The sequence below is a fragment of the Maylandia zebra genome, linkage group LG18 (assembly GCF_041146795.1).
Source record: "Maylandia zebra isolate NMK-2024a linkage group LG18, Mzebra_GT3a, whole genome shotgun sequence".
NCBI lineage: Eukaryota > Metazoa > Chordata > Actinopteri > Cichliformes > Cichlidae > Maylandia > Maylandia zebra.
In genome coordinates, this window is record NC_135184.1 from 37818050 (window position 1) to 37840299 (window position 22250).

The 22250-nt window shown below is 43.8% G+C and overlaps 1 protein-coding gene across 4 annotated transcripts in view; it reads left to right on the top strand.

The window, feature by feature from the left end:
• Positions 1-22250, top strand: part of rnf31 (ring finger protein 31) — a 71981-nt gene that overhangs the window by 31633 nt on the left and 18098 nt on the right. For 3 of the 4 annotated variants that reach the window (XR_013094023.1, XM_076876388.1, XM_004572945.3), the window contains exons 6-16: positions 3456-3639; positions 4003-4171; positions 7477-7610; positions 8195-8367; positions 9542-9775; positions 11225-11410; positions 11494-11661; positions 11760-11945; positions 16242-16448; positions 16546-16719; positions 19642-19740. Coding sequence is in view for 3 of the 4 variants with exons in the window: in XM_076876388.1 (XP_076732503.1) it covers positions 3456-3639; positions 4003-4171; positions 7477-7610; positions 8195-8367; positions 9542-9775; positions 11225-11410; positions 11494-11661; positions 11760-11945; positions 16242-16448; positions 16546-16719; positions 19642-19740 (1914 nt within the window). In the remaining variant the exon portion in view is untranslated. The remainder of the gene's footprint in view (positions 1-3455; positions 3640-4002; positions 4172-7476; positions 7611-8194; positions 8368-9541; positions 9776-11224; positions 11411-11493; positions 11662-11759; positions 11946-16241; positions 16449-16545; positions 16720-19641; positions 19741-22250) is intronic. The other variant, XM_076876389.1, reaches the window with a different exon arrangement.

Genomic DNA, 22250 nt, shown 5'->3' on the forward strand with positions numbered 1-22250 from the left:
TATCCTTTGGTCTTTTGGGGGTCCTTTCCGAGAGGCCTGGGAGCTTGAGGGTCCTGAGCAGTATCTTTGCTGTTAATGGACTGTGCTCTTGTGGACAGAGATCTCAGATGTTGTTCCTGGGATCTGCTGGAGCCACTCGCCTAGCTTCAGGTGCATCTCTTTACTTTATCCCATCCCCACTAAACTGTTTAAATCTGTATTTCATCGTTTAATAAATCACTTATTTACTTAACCCCTGTGTTGTCCTTTTGTCCCTGAGGACCACAAGTGTATGGAAATCAGGAGGACATTGTGAGGGTTAAGGAAATGGGACCAAATGAAGCAGCAAACCGAGATTAAACAGTTATCTCCATAAAACAAACAGTCCAAAGACCACTGGATGACATCACAGTGGCTTCATCCATCTTTTACATACTAAACAAATTCACGTGTGGTGAATGTAACCCTCATAATGTCCTCCCGATTTCCTTACACCTCAGGGACAAAAATGTCCCAAGGACAGCACAAGGGTTAAATTCAATTCTTGATGTAACAGGGAGCCATCGAAGAGAAGCCAGTATGGGTGAAATATGCTCCCTCTTTGTCTGTGAAGGTTCTCAGTCATCCAGGTCATTGTAGTCAAAGGAGCTTGCAAAGAAAAGCGTCTGGACTTCTTTAAGTTGCTTGAAGACGTTTCACCTCTCATCCGAGAAGCTTCTTCAGTTCTAAGGTCAAATGGTGGAGAGTCCCAGATATAAACCTAGTGGGAGTTTCCCCCCACAGAGGGACAAAAGGACCCCCTGATGATCCTCTAATCGCCTGAGCCAAGGTGTGAAACTGGGTGTGGGTCCCAATCAGCCAGAGTTTCGGGTGTGCTCATTGTGAAACCTGGCCCCACCTTATCATGCGAATTCCTGAGGTCAGATGGCCCAGGATGTGAGTGGGCGTTAAGGCGTCTGGGAAGGATCTCAAAACTGGATTATAGATGGCAGAGAGTTGGTGTCGTAAACCCCGCCTCTGTTCAAAGATGGTCGCTCACAGTGGACATAGATGGCTTCTTTCACTCCTCTTTCAAACCATCTGTCCTCTCTGTCCAAAATGGATTGAGGGCCACCACTCTACCTACTGAGCTATCCCTGCCCTGTGCTGATTAAAGAAAGCAGTCCTACATATTTGTTTAATGTTCACATTGAAGGACATATCCTGGTCAAAACTACTCCAGGATTCCTCACAGTGTTACTAGAATCCAAGTTAATGCCATCCTGATTAGACACCATATTTGTCAGATTTTTAAGGCGTGGCTGTAACTCAGGAGGTAGATCAGGTCATCTACTAATCCTAAGGTTGGTACCTTACTAATCAAAACTAAAATTTCTGTAGTAGAAAATAGAAACAGGAAGGTTTCTGTTATTTTACTGTTTATTGCTTAATTACTTTGTGTAGTATGCATGGCTATAAGGGAAGTTTGTATCAGTAGGAAAAGCTGTAAGACTTGTGAAAAGTCCAAAATGTATGCCTGCGCTTGCTTGTGGTGAGCAGCAGCTCAAACAAGAATTGTAAATGGCTTCATGAACACATTGAAGTCGGAGTACTTAGATACTAGGACACTGAGCCATGGCTCTGTGGTACATGCACACATTTCTGCATCTCTGCCAATCAAAGACACTTTGTATGTAGTTTATGTAATATTGAATACTGAACTGTAAATTTTGATTTTTTTCACGGAAGCAATTTTTATTCAGTGTTTTCATAAAAGCCTTGTTTTGATGCATTTCATACTAGTAGGGAGAACACACAGGAGGTTTAAGGCCCGGCAACTTTGAAACCTTTTTGTCCTCCACGGTGGAAATAAAAACATGTATTACTTAAGCCAGCTCCTAATTTTATAAATTCTGCACTCAGCTTTGTAGTCTCCAGTATCATTGAAATGCGGCCAGATGCTGCTCATTTTTCCCTGAGATGCTTGCATTCAAATCCCTCTCCCATGTCTCTCGGCGTACCCAGCCTGTACCGTTACACTTGCTGTCTCCAGGACGTCTGCCCACCTTCCTTCTTTCACATCGTGGTATGATCCCACTCAGTCTTTTTAATGTGATTGGCCGCATTGTGTGCTCATGAAAATGAAGTCTGACCCCGGCTACATAGATTCTCAGCAGGGCTGAAGATTCGGATGCCATATACCAACAGGCCATTAATAATTGACATTTGAAATTATTGAAATGATATAATATAATTATTCGGGCTGGGTGTAATTGTACTGTGGGTCGATGTGGCTATACGTTTGTCTAACAGGACAAGCACAGAGATGAGTCCTCTGTCAGATTAGTCATTAGTTTCACTCTTGCCTTTAAATGCTGACTTACACTCTTCAAATAAACCTTCAAATAAACTTTACCAATATTTTGACTGACTTGGGTATGTTGAACCTTAATACCTGCTCCTGTAACCAGGTTTTGATCAATTGTTAATTTTTTACAAATGGAAACAGAGTGACCTAATGTTTATAGTCCACAATTAATAATTATTTTGCTCTTTTGTGGTTTTGAAACAGTTGGCTTTTTTGGCTTTCTCAAGTGGAGATTTTCAGCTTCGATAGTGTTCGATATGAGAATTAGCATTAGAATTAGCCAGGGCAGGGACTTGCTGCCCCAAATGAGAGAGTTTAGGCATCTTGGGGTCTTGTCTGTGAAGGTTCTCAGTCATCCAGGTCATCGTGGTATGTTGGAAAGAAAAGCATCTGGACTTCTTTAAGTTTCTTGAAGATGTTTCACCTCTCATCGAGAAGCTTCTTCAGTTCTAAGAGCATTTGGTGGAAAGTCCCAGATTTTTAAGACCTATTGGGAGTATCCCTAAGAGGGTCGAGGACCACCTCTGCCTAATCACACGAGCCCAGGTGTGAAAATGGGTGTCTGTTAACTCCTGCATTTTAACTAAGGTTTCAGGTGAACCCATTGTGAGACCCTGCCCCACCCTATTGTGGTACTGAGATGAAATGGCCCAAGATGTGAGTGGGCTATAATCCAAAATGACAGACAGTTGGTGTCGTAAGCCTCTGTTCAAAGATGAACGACCATCATTAGGCAGAGGAACAATACGGGATCCACGGCCCTCTTACAGACACTCCCAGTAGGGCTAAAAATCTGTGACTCTCCGCCAACTCCTCTTAGAACTGAAGAAGCTTCTCGGATGAGAGCTGACACATCTTCAAGAAACTTCCAGACGCTTTTCTTCCCAAGCTCCCTAGACAAACTTGGGGTCTTGTTCACAAGTGAGGGGTGGAATTCTGTCCATACATCCACAGTTTAAATAGAGACTTTCAGATTTCCAGCTTTATTGGCATCCTCTTATTATCTACATACGTTGTCTTTATGATTGCATTTTTAATGAAGCCATGTTGATATTAATATACTATCAGACCATCAGTGAACCATCTCTAGTTTTAAAGCCAGCGTTCAGCCACTTTTCTCTTTTCTTAGGATGTGGGACTCAACACTGATGCTGTGATCTCGTCACGCCATGCAGACAGCCAGACCAAGTCTCTAGCTTTTTCCCTATACCGTCGATCCTCCAGGGAGAGCAACCGCAGCCACTCGCTCTCTGCCAACAACCAAAGCCTCAGGTCCATTCAGGTCTTTTCCACCTTCTCAAGCAAACATCCAGGTTAGCTGACAAATTGATGTCTGACTTCCTCAGTCTTGATGCTAAAGACACTCAACTTCCATCAATGTGTCATCATAATGTGGATGTGAGTGTGTGACATATGATTTAGAAATATAGCTTCAGTCTGTAGGCCTAGAAAAGCAGTCCATTTACCCTGAAGGCCAGATGTGCGAATTGAGCCTCAACTTCTGGAAGGAAAGATTCCAGTTATTATGAATTTTTACGTTGTATTTTTACACTTTCTAAGTCTAGATTTAACAGCGTATCATGTGCTACATTGCAAAACAATGGTGAATCTTTGCTGTGAGTGGGTACAAATTATAGCAGAAAGCAGTGTTGTGTCATTGTTGTTTTGTTTCACAGAGAACTGCGCTATTTGCGGAATATTTCGCATCTCAGCCCACTGCCTCACCTGCCTCCAGGGGCTGTGCTCAGACTGTGACAGACTGTATCACTCCTACCCTGAGAGAGCCAACCACCATCGAACAGCTGTCACGTCATCAACTTCATCCAAAAACAGGAGCAATGAAGGGTCAGGATAAGCAGTTCTTGGCAAAATGTACTTTGTCTTACAAGGGTGCAGTAATCCTCAGAATTTACAACTATATATGTGTGTATATATATATATATATATATATATATATATATATATATATATATATATATATATATATATATATATACATATATACAGTGGGGCAAAAAAGTATTTAGTCAGCCACCGATTGTGCAAGTTCCCCCACTTAAGATGATGACAGAGGTCAGTAATTTGCACCAGAGGTACACTTCAACTGTGAGAGACAGAATGTGAAAAAAAATCCATGAATCCACATGGTAGGATTTGTAAAGAATTTATTCGTAAATCAGGGTGGAAAATAAGTATTTGGTCACCTCAAACAAGGAAAATCTCTGGCTCTCACAGACCTGTAACGTCTTCTGTAAGAAGCTTTTCTGTCCCCCACTCGTTACCTGTATGAATGGCACCTGTTTGAACTCATCATCTGTATAAAAGACACCTGTCCACAGCCTCAAACAGTCAGACTCCAAACTCCGCCATGGCCAAGACCAAAGAGCTTTCGAAGGACACCAGGAAAAGTATTGTAGACCTGCACCAGACTGGGAAGAGTGAATCTACAATAGGCAAGCAGCTTGGTGTGAAAAAATCAACTGTGGGAGCAATCATCAGAAAATGGAAGACATACAAGACCACTGATAATCTCCCTCGATCTGGGGCTCCACGCAAGATCTCATCCCGTGGGGTCAAAATGATCATGAGAACGGTGAGCAAAGATCCCAGAACCACACGGGGGGACCTGGTGAATGACCTGCAGAGAGCTGGGACCAAAGTAACAAAGGTCACCATCAGTAACACACTACAACGGCAGGGAATCAAATCCCGCAGTGCCAGACGTGTTCCGCTGCTGAAGCCAGTGCATGTCCAGGCCCGTCTGAAGTTTGCCAGAGAGCACATGGATGATACAGCAGAGGATTGGGAGAATGTCATGTGGTCAGATGAAACCAAAGTAGAACTTTTTGGTATAAACTCAACTCGTCGTGTTTGGAGGAAGAAGAATACTGAGTTGCATCCCAAGAACACCATACCTACTGTGAAGCATGGGGGTGGAAACATCATGCTATGGGGCTGTTTTTCTGCCAAGGGGACAGGACGACTGATCCGTGTTAAGGACAGAATGAATGGGGCCATGTATCGTGAGATTTTGAGCCAAAACCTCCTTCCATCAGTGAGAACTTTGAAGATGAAACGAGGCTGGGTCTTCCAACATGACAATGATCCAAAACACACCGCCCGGGCAACAAAGGAGTGGCTCCGTAAGAAGCATTTGAAAGTCCTGGAGTGGCCTAGCCAGTCTCCAGACCTCAACCCCATAGAAAATCTGTGGCGGGAGTTGAAAGTCCGTGTTGCTCGGCGACAGCCCCAAAACATCACTGCTCTCGAGAAGATCTGCATGGAGGAATGGGCCAAAATACCAGCTACTGTGTGTGCAAACCTGGTAAAGACCTATAGTAAACGTTTGACCTCTGTTATTGCCAACAAAGGTTATGTTACAAAGTATTGAGTTGTATTTTTGTTATTGACCAAATACTTATTTTCCACCCTGATTTACCAATAAATTCTTTACAAATCCTACCATGTGGATTCATGGATTTTTTTTTCACATTCCGTCTCTCACAGTTGAAGTGTACCTCTGGTGCAAATTACTGACCTCTGTCATCATTTTAGGTGGGGGAACTTGCACAATCGGTGGCTGACTAAATACTTTTTTGCCCCACTGTATGTATGTATGTATGTATGTATATATATATATATATATATATATATATATATATATATATATATATAGTCGCGGTTCGAATTTTGAGGAAGAGACATACGACTGAAAGTCCATAGTGGGTCAACACAAATTATTTTATTAAAACACATATATGTGGTGAAGATAGGCTCTGCAAAACATCAAGCTCCATCTCCCCTTACAATAGGTGGGTGTAATATTTATACTTGTGTCTGTGAAGGTTCTCAGTCATCCAGGTCATCGTAGTCAAAGGAGCTTGCAAAGAAAAGCGTCTGGACTTCTTTAAGTTGCTTAAGACGTTTCACCTCTCATCCGAGAAGCTTCTTCAGTTCTAAGGTCAAATGGTGGAGAGTCCCAGATTTAAACCTAGTGGGAGTTTCCCCCCACAGAGGGACAAAAGGACCCCTGATGATCCTCTAATCGCCTGAGCCAAGGTGTGAAACTGGGTGTGGGTCCCAATCAGCCAGAGTTTCGGGTGTGTTCATTGTGAAACCTGGCCCCACCTTATCATGCGAATTCCTGAGGTCAGATGGCCCAGGATGTGAGTGGGCGTTAAGGCGTCTGGGAAGGGATCTCAAAACTGGATTATAGATGGCAGAGAGTTGGTGTCGTAAACCCCCGCCTCTGTTCACAGATGGTCGCTCACAGTGGACATAGATGGCTTCTTTCACTCCTCTTTCAAACCATCTGTCCTCTCTGTCCAAAATGTGAACATTGGCATCCTCGAAAGAGTGTCCTTTATCCTTAAGATGCAGATGGACTGCTGAGTCTTGTCCTGTGGAGGTGATTTATACTTATGATGACCAGTACCTCGCGTCACTAAAACAGAACAGTTCCTCTTTCAGTTCCTCCAGATGCTGTTATTCTACTTGTCCAGACTTATTCTACTTGTCCAGACTTAAACAACCCTTGCAGTCAGTTTACCCAGACAGGCTATGTGTCTGTGTCGTTAATCTAAGTGCACGACCCCCCTCTACGTCATCTGTGACCAGGCAAACTCCAGTGCAGCCTGCTGAATGCACACAGGCAATATGTAGTAAATTATACTGTAAACATGTAGGCAACCTTTCAATAGCTGAACTTTGCTCCACTGATCGGCCAGACATTGCGCTGCCCGTAGCTTCAAACCATTAATTAACTTGACCGAGCTTCAACCCTTTAATTATGCAATATGTGTATAACATGATTACAGTTGCCCCTGCAATGAAAGATTATTATATGCTTATGCTAACACCTGAAATACAGACTTTACTATAACCTCACCAGTTTCAATAAATGTGTCCATGAAATGACAATAATGATAAATCATAAATGATGCAACAGCAATAATAAGGATTATGGATGTAAAATAATATTTCATCTCGACTAATATATATATATATATATATATATATATATATATATATATATATATATATATATATATATATATATATATATATATATATATACATACACATACATATATACGACTATTGCTGGTTTAACTTTTTTCATCTTAAACTAGATCTTTTTACTTTTCAAGTTCTTCCACCTGGCGTTGCCTTCACTGCACTAAAGTCAACTCTATCCAGGATGTGCTCTGTGACGAGTGTGAGCAGCCTCGCTTGGAACCCCTCGGCTCTAAAGAAGAGGAATGTCAGCCTGCTACTATCATCGGTCTGTTATCCTTTGGTGTATCTCAGGCTCTAGCAATAGCATGTTGTTATCTTTTATTTTTCTGGGTTTTTTTCCTCAACATAGAAACTGATGGCTGGCACAGTGCTGCACTGTTTCCAAATGACATGGAGCTTCTTGGTTTGAACCATAGCCCGGCCAATAGTCAATATATTAGTAACTGCATAGAGGAAACCTCCTTCAACCATGTTACCAGTGTTATTATAACATAGTTTTTGTCCACCAGGGTGCGCTCTGCAGCCTCCCTGCTGGCAGTTCTGATCCGAGTTGTCGGGCAGAACATAAACAAGTAATCTACGACTTGTTGAAGCAGGAAAACGCCATTATTATTATTATACTATGTTGTCATTATCTTAGTTAGTATTCATAAAGAACATAAAATATTCATAAAAACTACACATAAGATCTACATGTAGATCTGTTTATGTTTAGTGTGTATTAAAAACCTCCATTATTTGTCGTGATCATTTTTTTCCTTTGTAACAGAGTAATTCTCACAAAGGCTTCTGTAAGAATTTTGTTGTAAAGCTCAGTTTGAGTAATAACGTTTGTCGCTGTTTTTTTAGAGTGGCAGTGTAAGAGCTGCACTATGGTGAATGCAGCCAGTAGTATTCTGTGTGAGGTTTGTGAACGACCTCGTTTGGCGACGCGACCTCCAGTGACCCCGTCGCACCCACCCATAACCCCACCCAGACCTCCAGCACCAGTATTGGGGATGCCCGGTGACCCTGACAGTCAGGTTAGGTGTGTGAGTGTGGTCACATTTCTGCGCTCATCCTGCTAGCTATCTGTTGCTAATAACATTTCATTACAGCGATTAGAGCATGCTGTAATTATTAAAGGTACTGCGCTGCAGTGGTTTAAGTCACATCTGTTTAAGGATTCATTTTTTTATAGTGCCAAATCACAACAGCAGTTGCCTAGAGGCTCTTTATGTTGGCCAAGACCCTACAATAATAGAAAGAAAGCCAGAAAATCACATGACATGATGAGGACTCCAATTTATTCATCAAATATCAAACCACCAACCTTGCGATCAGTAGATGACCTGCTGTACCTCCTGAGCTACAGCCACCCCAGTATGCCAGTATGAAGTGCCACATGCTCATACTGTAGACAGGAGCTTCCCTACAGGGGCCCCACCCAGGCCCCATAGTGGGGCTTCCAGGCAGGCCCCACATTTTATGCCTGTACCGAGACCTACACTACAGTACAATAATTTACATGTACAGAGGTGAGTGATCACTGTCAGGTTTACGGTTGTAATTTTGAGGCTTTAATAGTGTGAGTTAGATATGATTATCGTTCCTGATCATAACTCTTCATCAGCCGTTTAATGCTGTGGCTGTTCACCGCATACATGCCAACCCTCCCGATTTTTCTGGGAGAATCCTGAATATCAGTGCCCCTCCCAAAAATTTCCCCAAGCCACCATTCCTCCCGATTTTCCACCGGGACAACAAAATTAAAAAACCATATCCCAGATTTCATAGTGCGGTCCAGCCAATTCCAATTCCGATTTCCAACAATGGCGGCAGCGACTTAGTTTCAATATTACTCTTGTTACTCTTTCTGGGTCGTAAAATAAACTTTTAACATATTTTCAGGCGAGAATGTAGCTGAGTAAACTTCAAATATCTGAGCCGGAGAGAACAGCGAACTCCCAGCACATCGTTTTCAGACCCCCCGCGGTCTACTCAGGTTAAACATGATATATAAGTCACTTAAGATAACTTAAAATTATTTTTAACTTATTTAAGTTATTTTCTCCGTTAAATAAACACTGTAAAATTCATGTTTTTTATATATATATATACGCCCCCCTCCCCAATGTCTCCCTAATTCTGAGGTCTCAAGGTTGGCAAGTATGGTTCACCGTGGTTAGTGACTCTCTTCCTGTAACTCTGCTCCAGTGGGTGTGTCAGTTCTGCACATATCTGAACTACTCTCCGGCTATGGTGTGTGAGATGTGTGACCTGGCTCGCCCAGAGCCTGCACCGCTGCCAGTGAAGCTCCGCCCTCCCTCTCCTGTTAGACGTGTCCCTGCTCTGCCGATCAAACCGAAGGAACCTGCTCCTGAAGATCTGGACTCCTGGAGGCAGAATTTGATAAAGGAGGAGGGGCTAAAGCTGATTCAACTAATCAGAGCAAGTCACCGTACTGTCATTATATCTGCATACAGAATTCTTTTCATGTCTTAACTAGAGATGGCACGATACCACCTTTTTTATGTCCGATACCGATACCGATATCATAAATTTGGATATCTGCCGATATCGATATGAATCCGATATAGTGTATTTTTTAATCAATAAAACTGTTTTTTTAATATCTTGCTGCTTTTTGTATAAGTTCATACTCAAGTTAAAAAAAAAACACACTAAAGCTATTCTGTTAAACCTGTATGTAAAAAATACACTGCACCCAAAATATTTCATAGTTCAGCAAAACTGATCAATCTAATAAACTTAAACCTGCTCCATCCTCCCTATTCTGGTATTTTGAAGAGTACTTAGCAGAAATATTAAGCAACCTAACTAATAGGGTTGCAAACTCCCAGCAAAAAAAAAAAAAAAAAATAGGGAACCACCCCCCACCTCATAATGCTTAATTGGCGTAAACAACTATAATTTGATGCAGTTTAAAAAAAAAATACACAGAAATCAATTATTTTTCAAGAACAATTAAATAGATTCAACATCTTTCTTCAACAGAACTGCACAGATGGTATCTTTCCAAAGGAAAAAGTACTATAGCTTACTAGGGTATATTAGACTTAATAGTTACTATATACAGTAATAGACTTCTATACATTTTACATCAGATTAAAACTTTGGGTGTAAGATTCGGATAATTATTTATTAAAAGCTCGACATTTTAAATGAGAATAAGAAAGAAAAGTATGTCTTTGTGCCCCCTTTTCCCTGTTCATGCCCTATCGGCCCCCCTGGCTAAACTTTGCTAGATCCGCCCCTGCACAGTTACCAGCGTCAGCTGTAGAAAAAGATCCTCGAGTAGAAAGTAATAATAAATAAATTCTAACAACAGCTGATCAAGCTAAAACGTGCTGCTGTTGTTCAGCCGCTGGTTTCCTCTTTCTGGCGCAAAGTGAACAATAAACAAACAAGAGAGACGGACTCGCGACAGAAAAGCCGATCAGCTGATCATTGATCAGTTTCGATTGAAGTAGCAGCAGGAGAGAGAAGAGGCAGTCGCTCCATAGGTTGTTAAACTTAACGCTGGAATGCTTTACAAACACTCAGAGATGAACTTACACACTTGCTTTACTTCTCTCTGGGATCACTTCCTCGGAGATGAAATGCCGGATTGCTAGCGAGGCTGCAAATACACACAGCCGCTCTATCACGTGACCCGTTCTGCTGCGATGTGCTACGGTTATGAGCCGAGTTACGCCATGTCGCAAGTTTTGTGAGGTGCTTTTTTGATATTTAATGGATCGGATTACACTTTTTTATTTTTCTCCGATATCCGATCCAGTAATTGACGTCAGTATCGGACCGATACCGATACGTAATATCGGATCGGTCCATCTCTAGTCTTAACACAAGTTCGTTTGATCTTCATGTCTGTGTCAGCATGGGGAGAAGAAAGGAGTGAGTCCAGAGGAAGTATACACAAGCATGAGGGTAGCTGGGGACAGCAACATCCTGCCCTGCAAGTGGTTAAAGACTGAACTTCCCCTGCTTTTAGACCAGATCAGGATGTTGGTGGCGACATCGTCCTTTCAGTCATTTTCAGATAAGACCTCAACTGAAGACAAAGTCAGTAACCTCCTGTTAAACCTGACAAATCACTCTGACTATAGTTCTGTGTTTTCTAAAAGTGAAACTGTCCTGCTACACAGAATAACATAACACAGGATCTCACCAAGGAGGCTGGCAAAGTGGTAGATCTTGCAGAAACAGAAAGTGTGATCCAGCTTTCCAGAGCAGAAGCTAAACAAGCCTGGCTTACAGCAGGGGGTGACACAGAGAGAGCTGCCAGACAAGCTCTGAGAGACCGACTCGCCAAGGTGATGTTTGGTCAAACGTTTAGCATTGTTCCCTGATATTTCATGACTCCACCCTCTGTGTAGACATTCAATTATATTTCTTCATTCTATCCTATCAGGTAAAGGAGCTGTGTGCACTCGGCTTTAGTGATGAAAGTCACTGTCATGAGGTTTTACGGCAGAGTGGTGGTGAGGTAAGAGGAGCCTTGGCGTTGCTACAACGACCACTTCTGGAGCCCTTCCACAAACGCATCTGGAGTGAGAAACCTGAGCCTCCTGTCGATATCCACCATCCTGACAAGCAGGTAAAACCACAGCCGTGTGATGTCACTCACTGGTTTACGCTGGGGCCAGTTTAAAGCCCAGATCTTTAGTTTATGGCCACACCGGGGATTTTTATTTTGGAATTTGTAGGTTTTTTTTCAAATGGGTCATCCTCATTTCTTTATATTTTGCTTCCAAGGAGTCGGGATTTCTTGGCATTTTTTAAAGTGGTCATTGTCTTTCTGAAGGCCATTTAAAGGTTTTCTTTGGACATTGCTGTTATTTCGCTCATTTTCAGTCCTGTCCTTGTTCTTGACCATTTTCAGTGTTAAGGTCCAGTTCAGTTCACTTTCATTTATATAGCTCCAAATCACAACAACATTTGCCTCAAGGTGCTTTATATTGTTAGCCAAAGACCCTACAGTAATACAGAGAAAACCCTCTATGAGTAGTGCTTGGTGACAGTGGGAAGGAAAAACTCTACAGCGTTATTTTTGTGTCTCTATTGTGAGTGCATGTATAAAAAAAATGCAAGTGCAAATGTTGTATTTTGAGGAGAAAATGATTTTCAGTGCAGAAAAGTCGATTCGAGTGAACAAAATTAATTTCTGTGTTTGCTATTATCCACACACACACAATAACAGCCCCTCTCGCTCAGATCTCTGCTCTGTGTGCTCACAGACATCTGCAGACCGGCTCTCGGTGTGTCACTCTCACTCTCAAATAGTGACGTGCGAATCATGAACGAATCGTTCAATACTTGAGAATCACTTTACTGACTCGTGAATCATGATTCACAAGCTCCTCCCGGTGGGACATGCCTGGAACACCTCACCCAGATGCCCGAACCACCTCAGCTGGCTCCTTTCGATGTGGAGCAGCAGCTGCTCTACTCTGAGCCCCTCCCGGATGGCCGAACTTCTCACCCTATCTCTAAGGGAGAGGCCAGCCACCCTTCGGAGGAAGCTCATTTCTGCCGCTTGTATCCACGATCTCGTTCTTTCGGTCACTACCCACAGCTCGTGGCCATAGGTGAGGGTAGGGACGTAGATCGACCGGTAAATTGAGAGCTTCGCTTTTACACTCAGCTCCCTCTTCACCACGACGGACCCGTGCAGCGTCCGCATTACTGCAGCTGCAGCCCCAATCCATCTGTCGATCTCCGGCTCCCTTCTCCCATCACTCGCGAACAAGACCCCGAGATACTTGAACTCCTCCGCTTGGGGCAGAAACTCATCCCCGACCCGGAGTGGGCACTCCACCCTTTTCCGGCTGAGAACCATGGCCTCAGATTTGGAGGCGCTGATCCTCATTCCCGCTGCTTCACACTCGGCTGCGAACCGTTCCAGTGCGAGCTGGAGGCCCTCACCCGATGAAGCCAACAGAACCACATCATCCGCAAAAATCAGAGATGAGATTCTGAGGCCACCAAAGCGAAAGCCCTCCGCCACTTGGCTGCGCCTAGAAATCCTGTCCATAAAAATTATGAACAGAACCGGAGACAAAGGGCAGCCCTGGCGGAGCCCATCACCCACCGGGAACGAGTCCGACTTATTGCCGGCAATGCAAACCAAGCTCTTGTAACGGTTGTATAGGGATCGAATGGCCCGTAGCAATGGGCCAGACACCCCATACTCCCGCAACACCTCACACAGGACACCCCGAGGGACACGGTCGAATGCCTTCTCCAAGTCCACAAAACACATGTAGACTGGTTGGGCAAACTCCCATGCACCCTCAAGTATCCTTGAGAGGATAAAGAGCTGGTCCAGTGTTCCGCGACCAGGACAAAAACTGCATTGTTCTTCCTGTATCTGAGGTTCGACTAACGGACGGACTCTCCTTTCCAGCACCCTGGCACAAACTTTCCCAGGGAGGCTGAGGTGTGTGCCCCCCTATAGTTGGAACACACCCTCCGGTCACCTTTCTTAAAGATGGGAACCACCACCCCGGTCTGCCAATCCAGAGGTACCACCCCTGATCTCCACGCAATACTGTAGAGGCGTGCCAACCACAACATCCCTACAACATCCAGAGCTTTCAGGAACTCGGGGCGGACCTCAACAACACCAGGGGCTCTGCCACCAAGGAGTTGTTTAACTGCCTCAGTGACCTCGCCCCCGGAAATTGGCGGGTCATTCCCCTCATCCCCAGACTCTGCTTCCTCTTCGGAAGACGTGTCAGTGGGATTAAGGAGGTCCTCGAAGTATTCCTTCCACCGCCTGACAATTTTCTCAGTCGACGTCAGCAGCGCTCCGCCAGCACTATACACAGTGCAGGTAGAGCACCGCTTTCCCCTCCTGAGACGCCTGACGGTTTGCCAGAATCTCTTCGAGGCAGTCCGAAAGTCTTTTTCCATGGCCTCTCCGAACTCCTCCCACACCCGAGTTTTTGCTTCAGCCACTGCCCGAGCCGCATTCCGCTTGGCCTGTCGATACCTGTCGGCTGCCTCCGGAGTCCCACAGGCTAACCAAGCCCGATAGGACTCCTTCTTCAGCCTGGTGGCTCCCTTCACCTCTGGTGTCCACCATTTGGTTCGGGGATTACCACCACGGCAGGCACCAACCACCTTGCGGCCGCAGCTCAATGCAGCAGCTTCGGCAATGGAGACGCTGAACATGGTCCATTCGGACTCAATGTCCCCAGTCTCCCTCGGAATGCTGTTGAAGCTCTGCCGGAGGTGTGCGTTGAAGATCTCGCGGACTGGGGCCTCTGCTAGACGTTCCCAGCACACCCTCACTACGCGTTTAGGTGCACCAGGTCTGTCCAGCGTCCTCCCCCGCCACCTGATCCAACTCACCACCAGGTGGTGATCAGTTGACAGCTCAGCCCCTCTCTTTACCCGAGTGTCCAGAACATATGGTCGCAGGTCTGGTGATACGATTACAAAATCGATCATCGACCTACGGCCTAGAGCGTCCTGGTGCCACGTGCACTTATGGACACTCTTATGTTCGAACAGGGTGTTCGTTATGGCCAAACTGTGATTAGCACAGAAGTCCAATAACAAAGCACCGCTCGGGTTCAGATCAGGGAGGCCGTTCCTCCCAATCACGCCCCTCCAGGTCTCGCTGTCGTTACCCACGTGAGCATTGAAGTCTCCCAGCAGGACAACAGAGTCTCCAGGTGGAGCACCCTCCATCCAGCACCCCCCCCCCCCCCCCCCCCCCAGGGACTCTAAGAAGGCTGGGTACTCCGAACTCGGAGCATAAGCGCAGATGACAGTCAGGACCCGTTCCCCGACCCTAAGGTGCAGGGAACAAACCCTCTCGTCCACCGGGAAAAACCCCAACGTACCGGCAGCAAGCCGAGGAGATATTAGAATACCCACCCCAGCCCGCCACCTCTCACCAGGGGCAACTCCAGACTGAGACAGAGTCCAGCCCCTCTCTAGGGGACTGGTTCCAGAGCCCAAGCCATGCGTAGAGGTGAGCCCGACTATATCTAGCCGGTACCTCTCAACCTCACGCACTAACTCAGGCTCCTTCCCCACCAGAGAGGTGACATTCCATGTCCCTATTGCCAGTCTTGGCAGCCGGGGGTCAGTCCGCCAGGGCCTCCGCTCCTGGCCGCCACCCGGCACACAATGCACCCGACCCCTATGGCGCGCCTCCTGCGGGTGGTGGGCCTGCGGGAGGATGGGCCCATGTCTCCTCTTCGGGCTGTGCCCGGCCGGGCCCCATGGACTAAGGCCCGGCCACCAGACGCTCGCCCTCGGGCACCCTCCCCGGGCCTGGCTCCAGGGCGGGGCCCCGGTAACCCTATCCCGGGCAGGTTAAACTGTTCCCTCGATATTCTTTTCATAAGGGTCTTCTGAATCGCTCTTTGTCTGGTCCCTCACCCAGGACCAATTTGCCATGGGAGACCCTACCAGGGGGCAAAAGCCCCCAGACAACATAGCCCCTGGGATCCCTGGGACACACAAACCCCTCCACCACGATAAGGTAGCGATTCAAGGAGGAGATCATTTTATTTTAAAATATAGAATTTTTTAAGACCATTGTTGGCTTTAATCTAGTTTAAACCAAACCACTCCACTGGATTTAGCTGGATCAGTCAGCTGAGACTGAAGAAGTCATTTGGATGAGTAACAAATTATTTCTCCCACTGAAAACGCTACGTCCAGATGAACAAAATCCACTTTTGGGGATTAGTTATTTAAGACTCCAGATTTAACAGGAAGCCAGTGAAGAGAAGCCTTCAGGCCTTCAGGCTTCTCTTCACAGAAATGAGGAGTGACTTGCAACTGTTACACAGTACTTTACAAAGACACCATGTTTGGCATTACTGGTAGAAAATGTGAAGTCTATTTTAACATGATTTTATTGTTTTTTCAGCGTGTATGTCGGTGGCTTCTAGCAGTCTACGATCTACCCAGCTGGGGTCGCTGTGAGCTGGCACTGTCGCTTCTTCTGGAGCACAGCGCCCCCTATTCCCTAGAAGATGTGGTGCAGGCAGTGCAAGAGTCCCACGACAGGGAATTTATCAAGCGAGTGCTCGCCAAAGAATGTCCCATCTGCCTCTCGGTTTTCCCTCACAGCAAAGTTAGGGTTACTTGACAGATGCTTTTGAGTCACTAAATAATTTTCTGAATGATTTCCATTTCTTGATTTTCTACTTCCTCCCACCTCCCCTTCTCAGATGCAGTCTCTCACGTCGTGTCAGTGCTCTGTGTGCTGTGGTTGTTTTCAGCAGCACTTTACCATCGCTGTAAGGGACAAACACATCAGAGACATGGTGTGTCCAGTCTGTTGGGAGCCTGACATCAATGACCCCGAACACCTCAACAGCTACTTCTCCACCCTGGACATCCAGGTAGGAAGCAAATAAACCGGGAAAGGAATGAGAATGTCTCTCCTCTCTCTGACTGCTACATTGTCATCTTGTCAACCACAACTATAAAGCCTGCCATCACTTACAGTTCAGTAAAACAATGAACTGCATTTTTTTGTTTTTTCTTTGCTCAGTTGTTGTTTCTCTGCAGAGCTTTTCTAAAATGGATTAAATGTCTTGATGTTATATTAATGAGCAGAACATTGGCTTCACTCTGTTAGCTGTTAGCTGAGCAGGGTACGATTTAGTGTCTCTACTTCTTTGAGTTTATTTCCAATCCAATATTTTGGACAATGTACAAAATATACAAGAGGTTAATGTACCAACATTCTTGTACACAAACGTTTGGTTGCCAGAAAATTCAGTTGACAAACAACATCTAACTTTGCTGTTTGGGTTGAAAATGAATTACAGGCTGCTGAGCAGCAGTTTCAAAATGCTGTTTCCTGCAAGTTTTGGAGGGACTGATTATGTTTTTTCTCCTGTTTAACAGTAAAACATATTTTCATTCCTTTCTCAGATTATTATTTATGTCATCGATTATAGTTCTGCCCATAAAATATCAAAAACCTGAACATGTACACGACATGTATCTTTAGTTATTGCAATATTGTTTTTCTAGGCTTACTAATTATACAGAACTTTAATTTTTATTCCGATTTTTTTACATTCATGAGAGTAATATTGTAAGAGAGGGGTAGTAATCACTTTCATTTTGGTCATATCATTATGTCCTAATGCAGTGCATGTCCAGGTCAGTCTGTGGAACACCTGTGTTAGAGTTAGTGCGTTACAATCAGTGTTGAGGTCTGGAATCTTTATATTTCTATTACTGGAGACAAAGGGTGAAATGAAGTATTAATATTATATTAATACCTGTGATTGTGACTGTCAGCACCAGTTTTTATTCACAGTGGTGTGAGAAGGTGTTTGCCTCATTCCTGAGGTCCTATTTTTTGTATGTTTGTCACACTGAAATATTTCAGATCATCATACAAATTTAAATATTAGACAAAGATGACACAAGTAAACACAAAATGAGGGTGTTAGTATTATTGTTATGATAATAATAATAATAATTATTATTATTATTGTGGCCCTGTGTGGAAAAAAGTGATTAAAAATTAAAACCACTTTAAGAAATCTCTTAAATAAGACTTAAACAGGACCAGACATCCTGCTGTGATCCAAGGAAATTCAGGAACAAATGAGAACATAAGTAATTGATATCTCTTGTATAAAAAATAAGTATAAAAACATAGAAATGGTGAAAACATGGAACAGTGGTGAACCTTTCCAGGAGTGGCCGGCTGACCAAAGTTACACCAGGACTGACTCAATAGGAACATAAAGGCTCGTCTCAGTTTTGCCAGAAAACATCTTGATGATTGATGAATATTCTCCGGACTGACAAGACAAAACTTTAACTTTTTGGAAAGTGTGATGTGCCATTTCATCTGGAGTGAAAGTAGCACAGCATTTCAGAAAAGGAACATTACACCAACAGTAAAATATGGTGGTGGTAGTGTGATGGTCTGGGGCTGCCTCAGGACCTGAAGACTTGTTGTGGTAAATGGAACCATGAACTCTGCTGTCTAGCAAAACATCCTGGAGGAAAATGTCCAGCCATCTGTTCATGACCTCAAGCTGAAGTGCACTTCTGTTCTGCAGCAGGACAATGATCCGAAACACACCAGCAAGTCCACCTCAGAGTCGCTGAAGAAAAACAAAATGAAGACTTTGGAGTCACTGTTCTGATCTGAACATGATTGCGATGCCATGGCACGACCTTAAAAAGGTTCAATCTCAAAAACCTTCCAGTTTGGCTGAATTACAACAATTTTGCAAAGACAAGTGGGCCGAAATTCCTCCACAGCGCTGTTAACGACTCATGCCAGTTATGTTATGTGTGGCTGTGTTCAGACAGGAATAGGACCCAAGGTGCAGACTCCGGAGACAGTCGTGAACTCAAAACAGCTTTAATGTAAAACTCAAAATATAACATAACTGGAAAAAATCAAACTAAACTTAAACCAGAGGACTGACAGAACACACAGCAAAATAAACGGTAAATCGCGACACAGACACCGAGAAACACAGGGCTTAAATACACAGAGGGAGCAATCTGGGAATGAATAACAGGAGGGAAACACAGCTGGGGCAAATCAGGCCTAACGAGACAAGGGGAAGCAAAACCAGATACATTAACCTCAGACAAGGACCTTCAAAATAAAACAGGAAACATGACACAAACTGAACTAAAGACACAGACTCGCACGCACTGCAACAGAGGGAACAGAGACGTGGGACCAGGGCAGACACAGACACTGACTGGACACGGGGATATAGCAACTAAGGATACACAGAGACGCCAACTAGACAAGGGGATACAGCTGACAGGGGAGACAGAGCAACTAGAGAAGACAGACATAAACCATAAGACAGAACTCAAAGAAAGCAAGACTAGAAATAATAAATAATATAATAAACTCAAAAACCCTGGGACAACGACCCAGGCATCCTAACAACTTATTTGAAACTCCTGATTGCAGTTTTTGCCTCAACCAGTTATTAGGGGGCAAGAGTTTTTTCACCCACCGCCGTATGTCTGGATTTTTTTCCTCTTAATAAGAAACACGTCACTTAGAAACGGCATTTTGTCTTTACTTGTGTTATTTTATTAAAGGTGTTCATATTTAAGAGTGACAAACATACAACGCATTGTTTGCAGTATGAGTAAAACCTGGGAAAGAGTGACCGACACCATACTTGGTGAAGATCTTCCAGAGATCTTCTACTCTGTACAAATATTTTTACAGGAAGAACAGGACTAGTCGTGACAGGTAAATCAGTCTTTACATGTACATTCTGTGAAGTTAACGTTCTAAAACTTGGTCTTCACAGCTGCGAGAGTGTCTAGAGCCAGAAGTCTACGAGCTTTTTCACAAGAAGCTGACAGAGCAGGCTTTAATCAAGGACCCCAAATTTCTCTGGTGCTGTCACGTGAGTACAGGATCAATATTTGCAACAAAATCTCAATGAACAAATTACTTAATGTAATTACTTAATTTCTATTTAAAAGTGATGCAAGTTTGAGTACACGTTTTTGGATTATTGATGCTTCACATGTGTTAAAGATTCAATTTTCTTTATATGAAACAATAGTGCAGTAAGTAGTTTTGCAAACTTTGAAATTGAATTGGTGACCAGTGAAGAGCTCACTTTTCCCAGATGGAAGCTATAGTCTTTAAGTCTGACGTCATTAGCCGTGCCTGGGCCCAAACTCTGCTGCAGGTTCATAGGTCAAATGATCACTGTGGCATCACTGAGAGTTGAAAAATTGTCTAAATTCTTTCATCTTTAATAAAATGATCAGCGTTCTGCTCTACCAGGTGTAACAATTGAGTTTAACATCCAGGCATCCATGAAAACGGAATTTATGACATTTGACAGAGTTAGAAGTTAGCAGGAAGTTAGCTCGCTAGCTTCCATCTAAATACAATATAGCATGTCCTGACTGAGGGAGTTCAGAAACAAATTCAAACGTACAGCTCTGTTATCACTTCCAACATAAATGAAGACAGAAAACTAAACAGCAGTGACGTTTGTAGGGTTACTGAAGTTTGGCTAGCTGGTACATGATGATGTGCTACGTGATCACTAGCGACACAGCTATTTTAGCATGACATAAACACAGTGAAGCTGGAGGATGAACACTAACTTCAGAGTCCGTGACACAGATGCAAAACAGACCCCAACACTCCCATCACAATGGCTCACAGGGAGAAGGTTCTATATGTAACTCCAGTGCTGGGAAAAATATTTACCTCTTCCCCAATTTCACTGCTGTACTAGACATGACAGGGTTAAAAATGAGAAGGAAAGCAGGTGAGAAACAAAGTCACTGATGTCTGTCAGTCTGGAACAGGGTACAGAACCATTTCAGAGGCACTGGGACTCCAGTAAACCATAATGAGAGCCAATGGACTATGTGCACGTTAGCATATGCTACTTCCGGTGCGGAAACTCCTGTGGGGAGCTTTGTTTCCGGTGTCCTATTCGCGCCTGGTTTACGGTCCAAAACAAGTTTAGCAAATGAATGAATCAAGCGGCGATTTACATTTCTATAGATGTCTCGGGCATTTACCCAATATATCTGTAAATGATGTTCATCGACTTGTTGATATTTTTTCCCCGCGCCTCAGAGCAAAAGAGAAAAGGGATTCAAATGTTATATTTCTCAGCTGTCCCTCGTTTATCGCGGGTGTTATGTTCTAAAAATAACCAGGATAGGTGAAATCAAGTAGCCGATTTTATTTTTTGACGGTGCAAAACGTTTGGTGGACATCGTGGACATAAAGCACTGCACTTCAGAGTCACACTGCTAGCGATCGATGCAGCGATTCTGTACTGTACAGGAGAGACGTCACGGAGGAGATCGTCTGCAGCGATCAGGACGCAGGACACAATGTGACGTAAAAAAAAACGTGCAAACTTGCACTAAAAAATCTGCGAAACAGCGAGGTGAAAGGTGAACCGCGTTATAGCGAGGGACCACTGTAATTTTGAAGGCAAGTCACAACATACCCTTCGTACATACTAATGTATAGAAACCGTTACCAGCAATCATTCATTTTTTGTGTGGCTTTTTTCACGGTTTGTTAATATGCTGTGTAGGTGTGTACTTGACTAGCTGATCTCGACATTATGGGGGAAACATCTGGTTTGACTATTCTTCACCTGTAGTTTGAATGCTGAACATTTGCCTGTTTAAATCATGAGACCAGTCACGATACAGAGATGTGCTTCTGAATGTGGACGATGTGTCTTCTGCTGCAGTGATGCAGTTCTGCTTGTGTTGAGTGATGTAAACAACTGATCGATCTAAACGCTTTAAACATCAAAACTGATCATTAGATTTTGTATAACACAACAGCGGTGAGTGTTCCCACCTCTGCTCTTTGTAACTTAACGCGATCTTTCCGTTTTCGAGTTTTGGACATGGTTTTGGAGGATATCTTCGCAGTAGCGATTGACCGCAAAGTAAAGCTACCGGAAATATACAACCCCACATCCGGTCTCAAACCAGGAAGTTAGCATTTTCTCGTGCACAGGGTCAGTATCTACAAATGAAGAAAAATGTTCCTATTTGGCATAACCTTTAAAAATGCTCACACACCCCAATGTGGCTGAATTAAAACAATTCTGCAAAGAGTGGGACAAAATTCTTCCTCAACAATATGACTGACTCATTGCCAGTTATTAGTTCAGCAATTTATTTTGAAAAGGCTGTAATGAATGAATTAATCTTACCCTGTGTTCTTGCTTGCAGAGTGCTTGGTAACTACATGAGAGTCTGTGCACTCTGTGTCATGGAGCTTTCAAGATCCATTGAAATGATTTAATTAAAAACACCTTTTTACTTAAACAACTCAACCGAATACAAGAAGTCATTTTCATGGACTATGATTGCATTATAGTGTTATTGTACAATGAAATTTCTATCTTGTCCT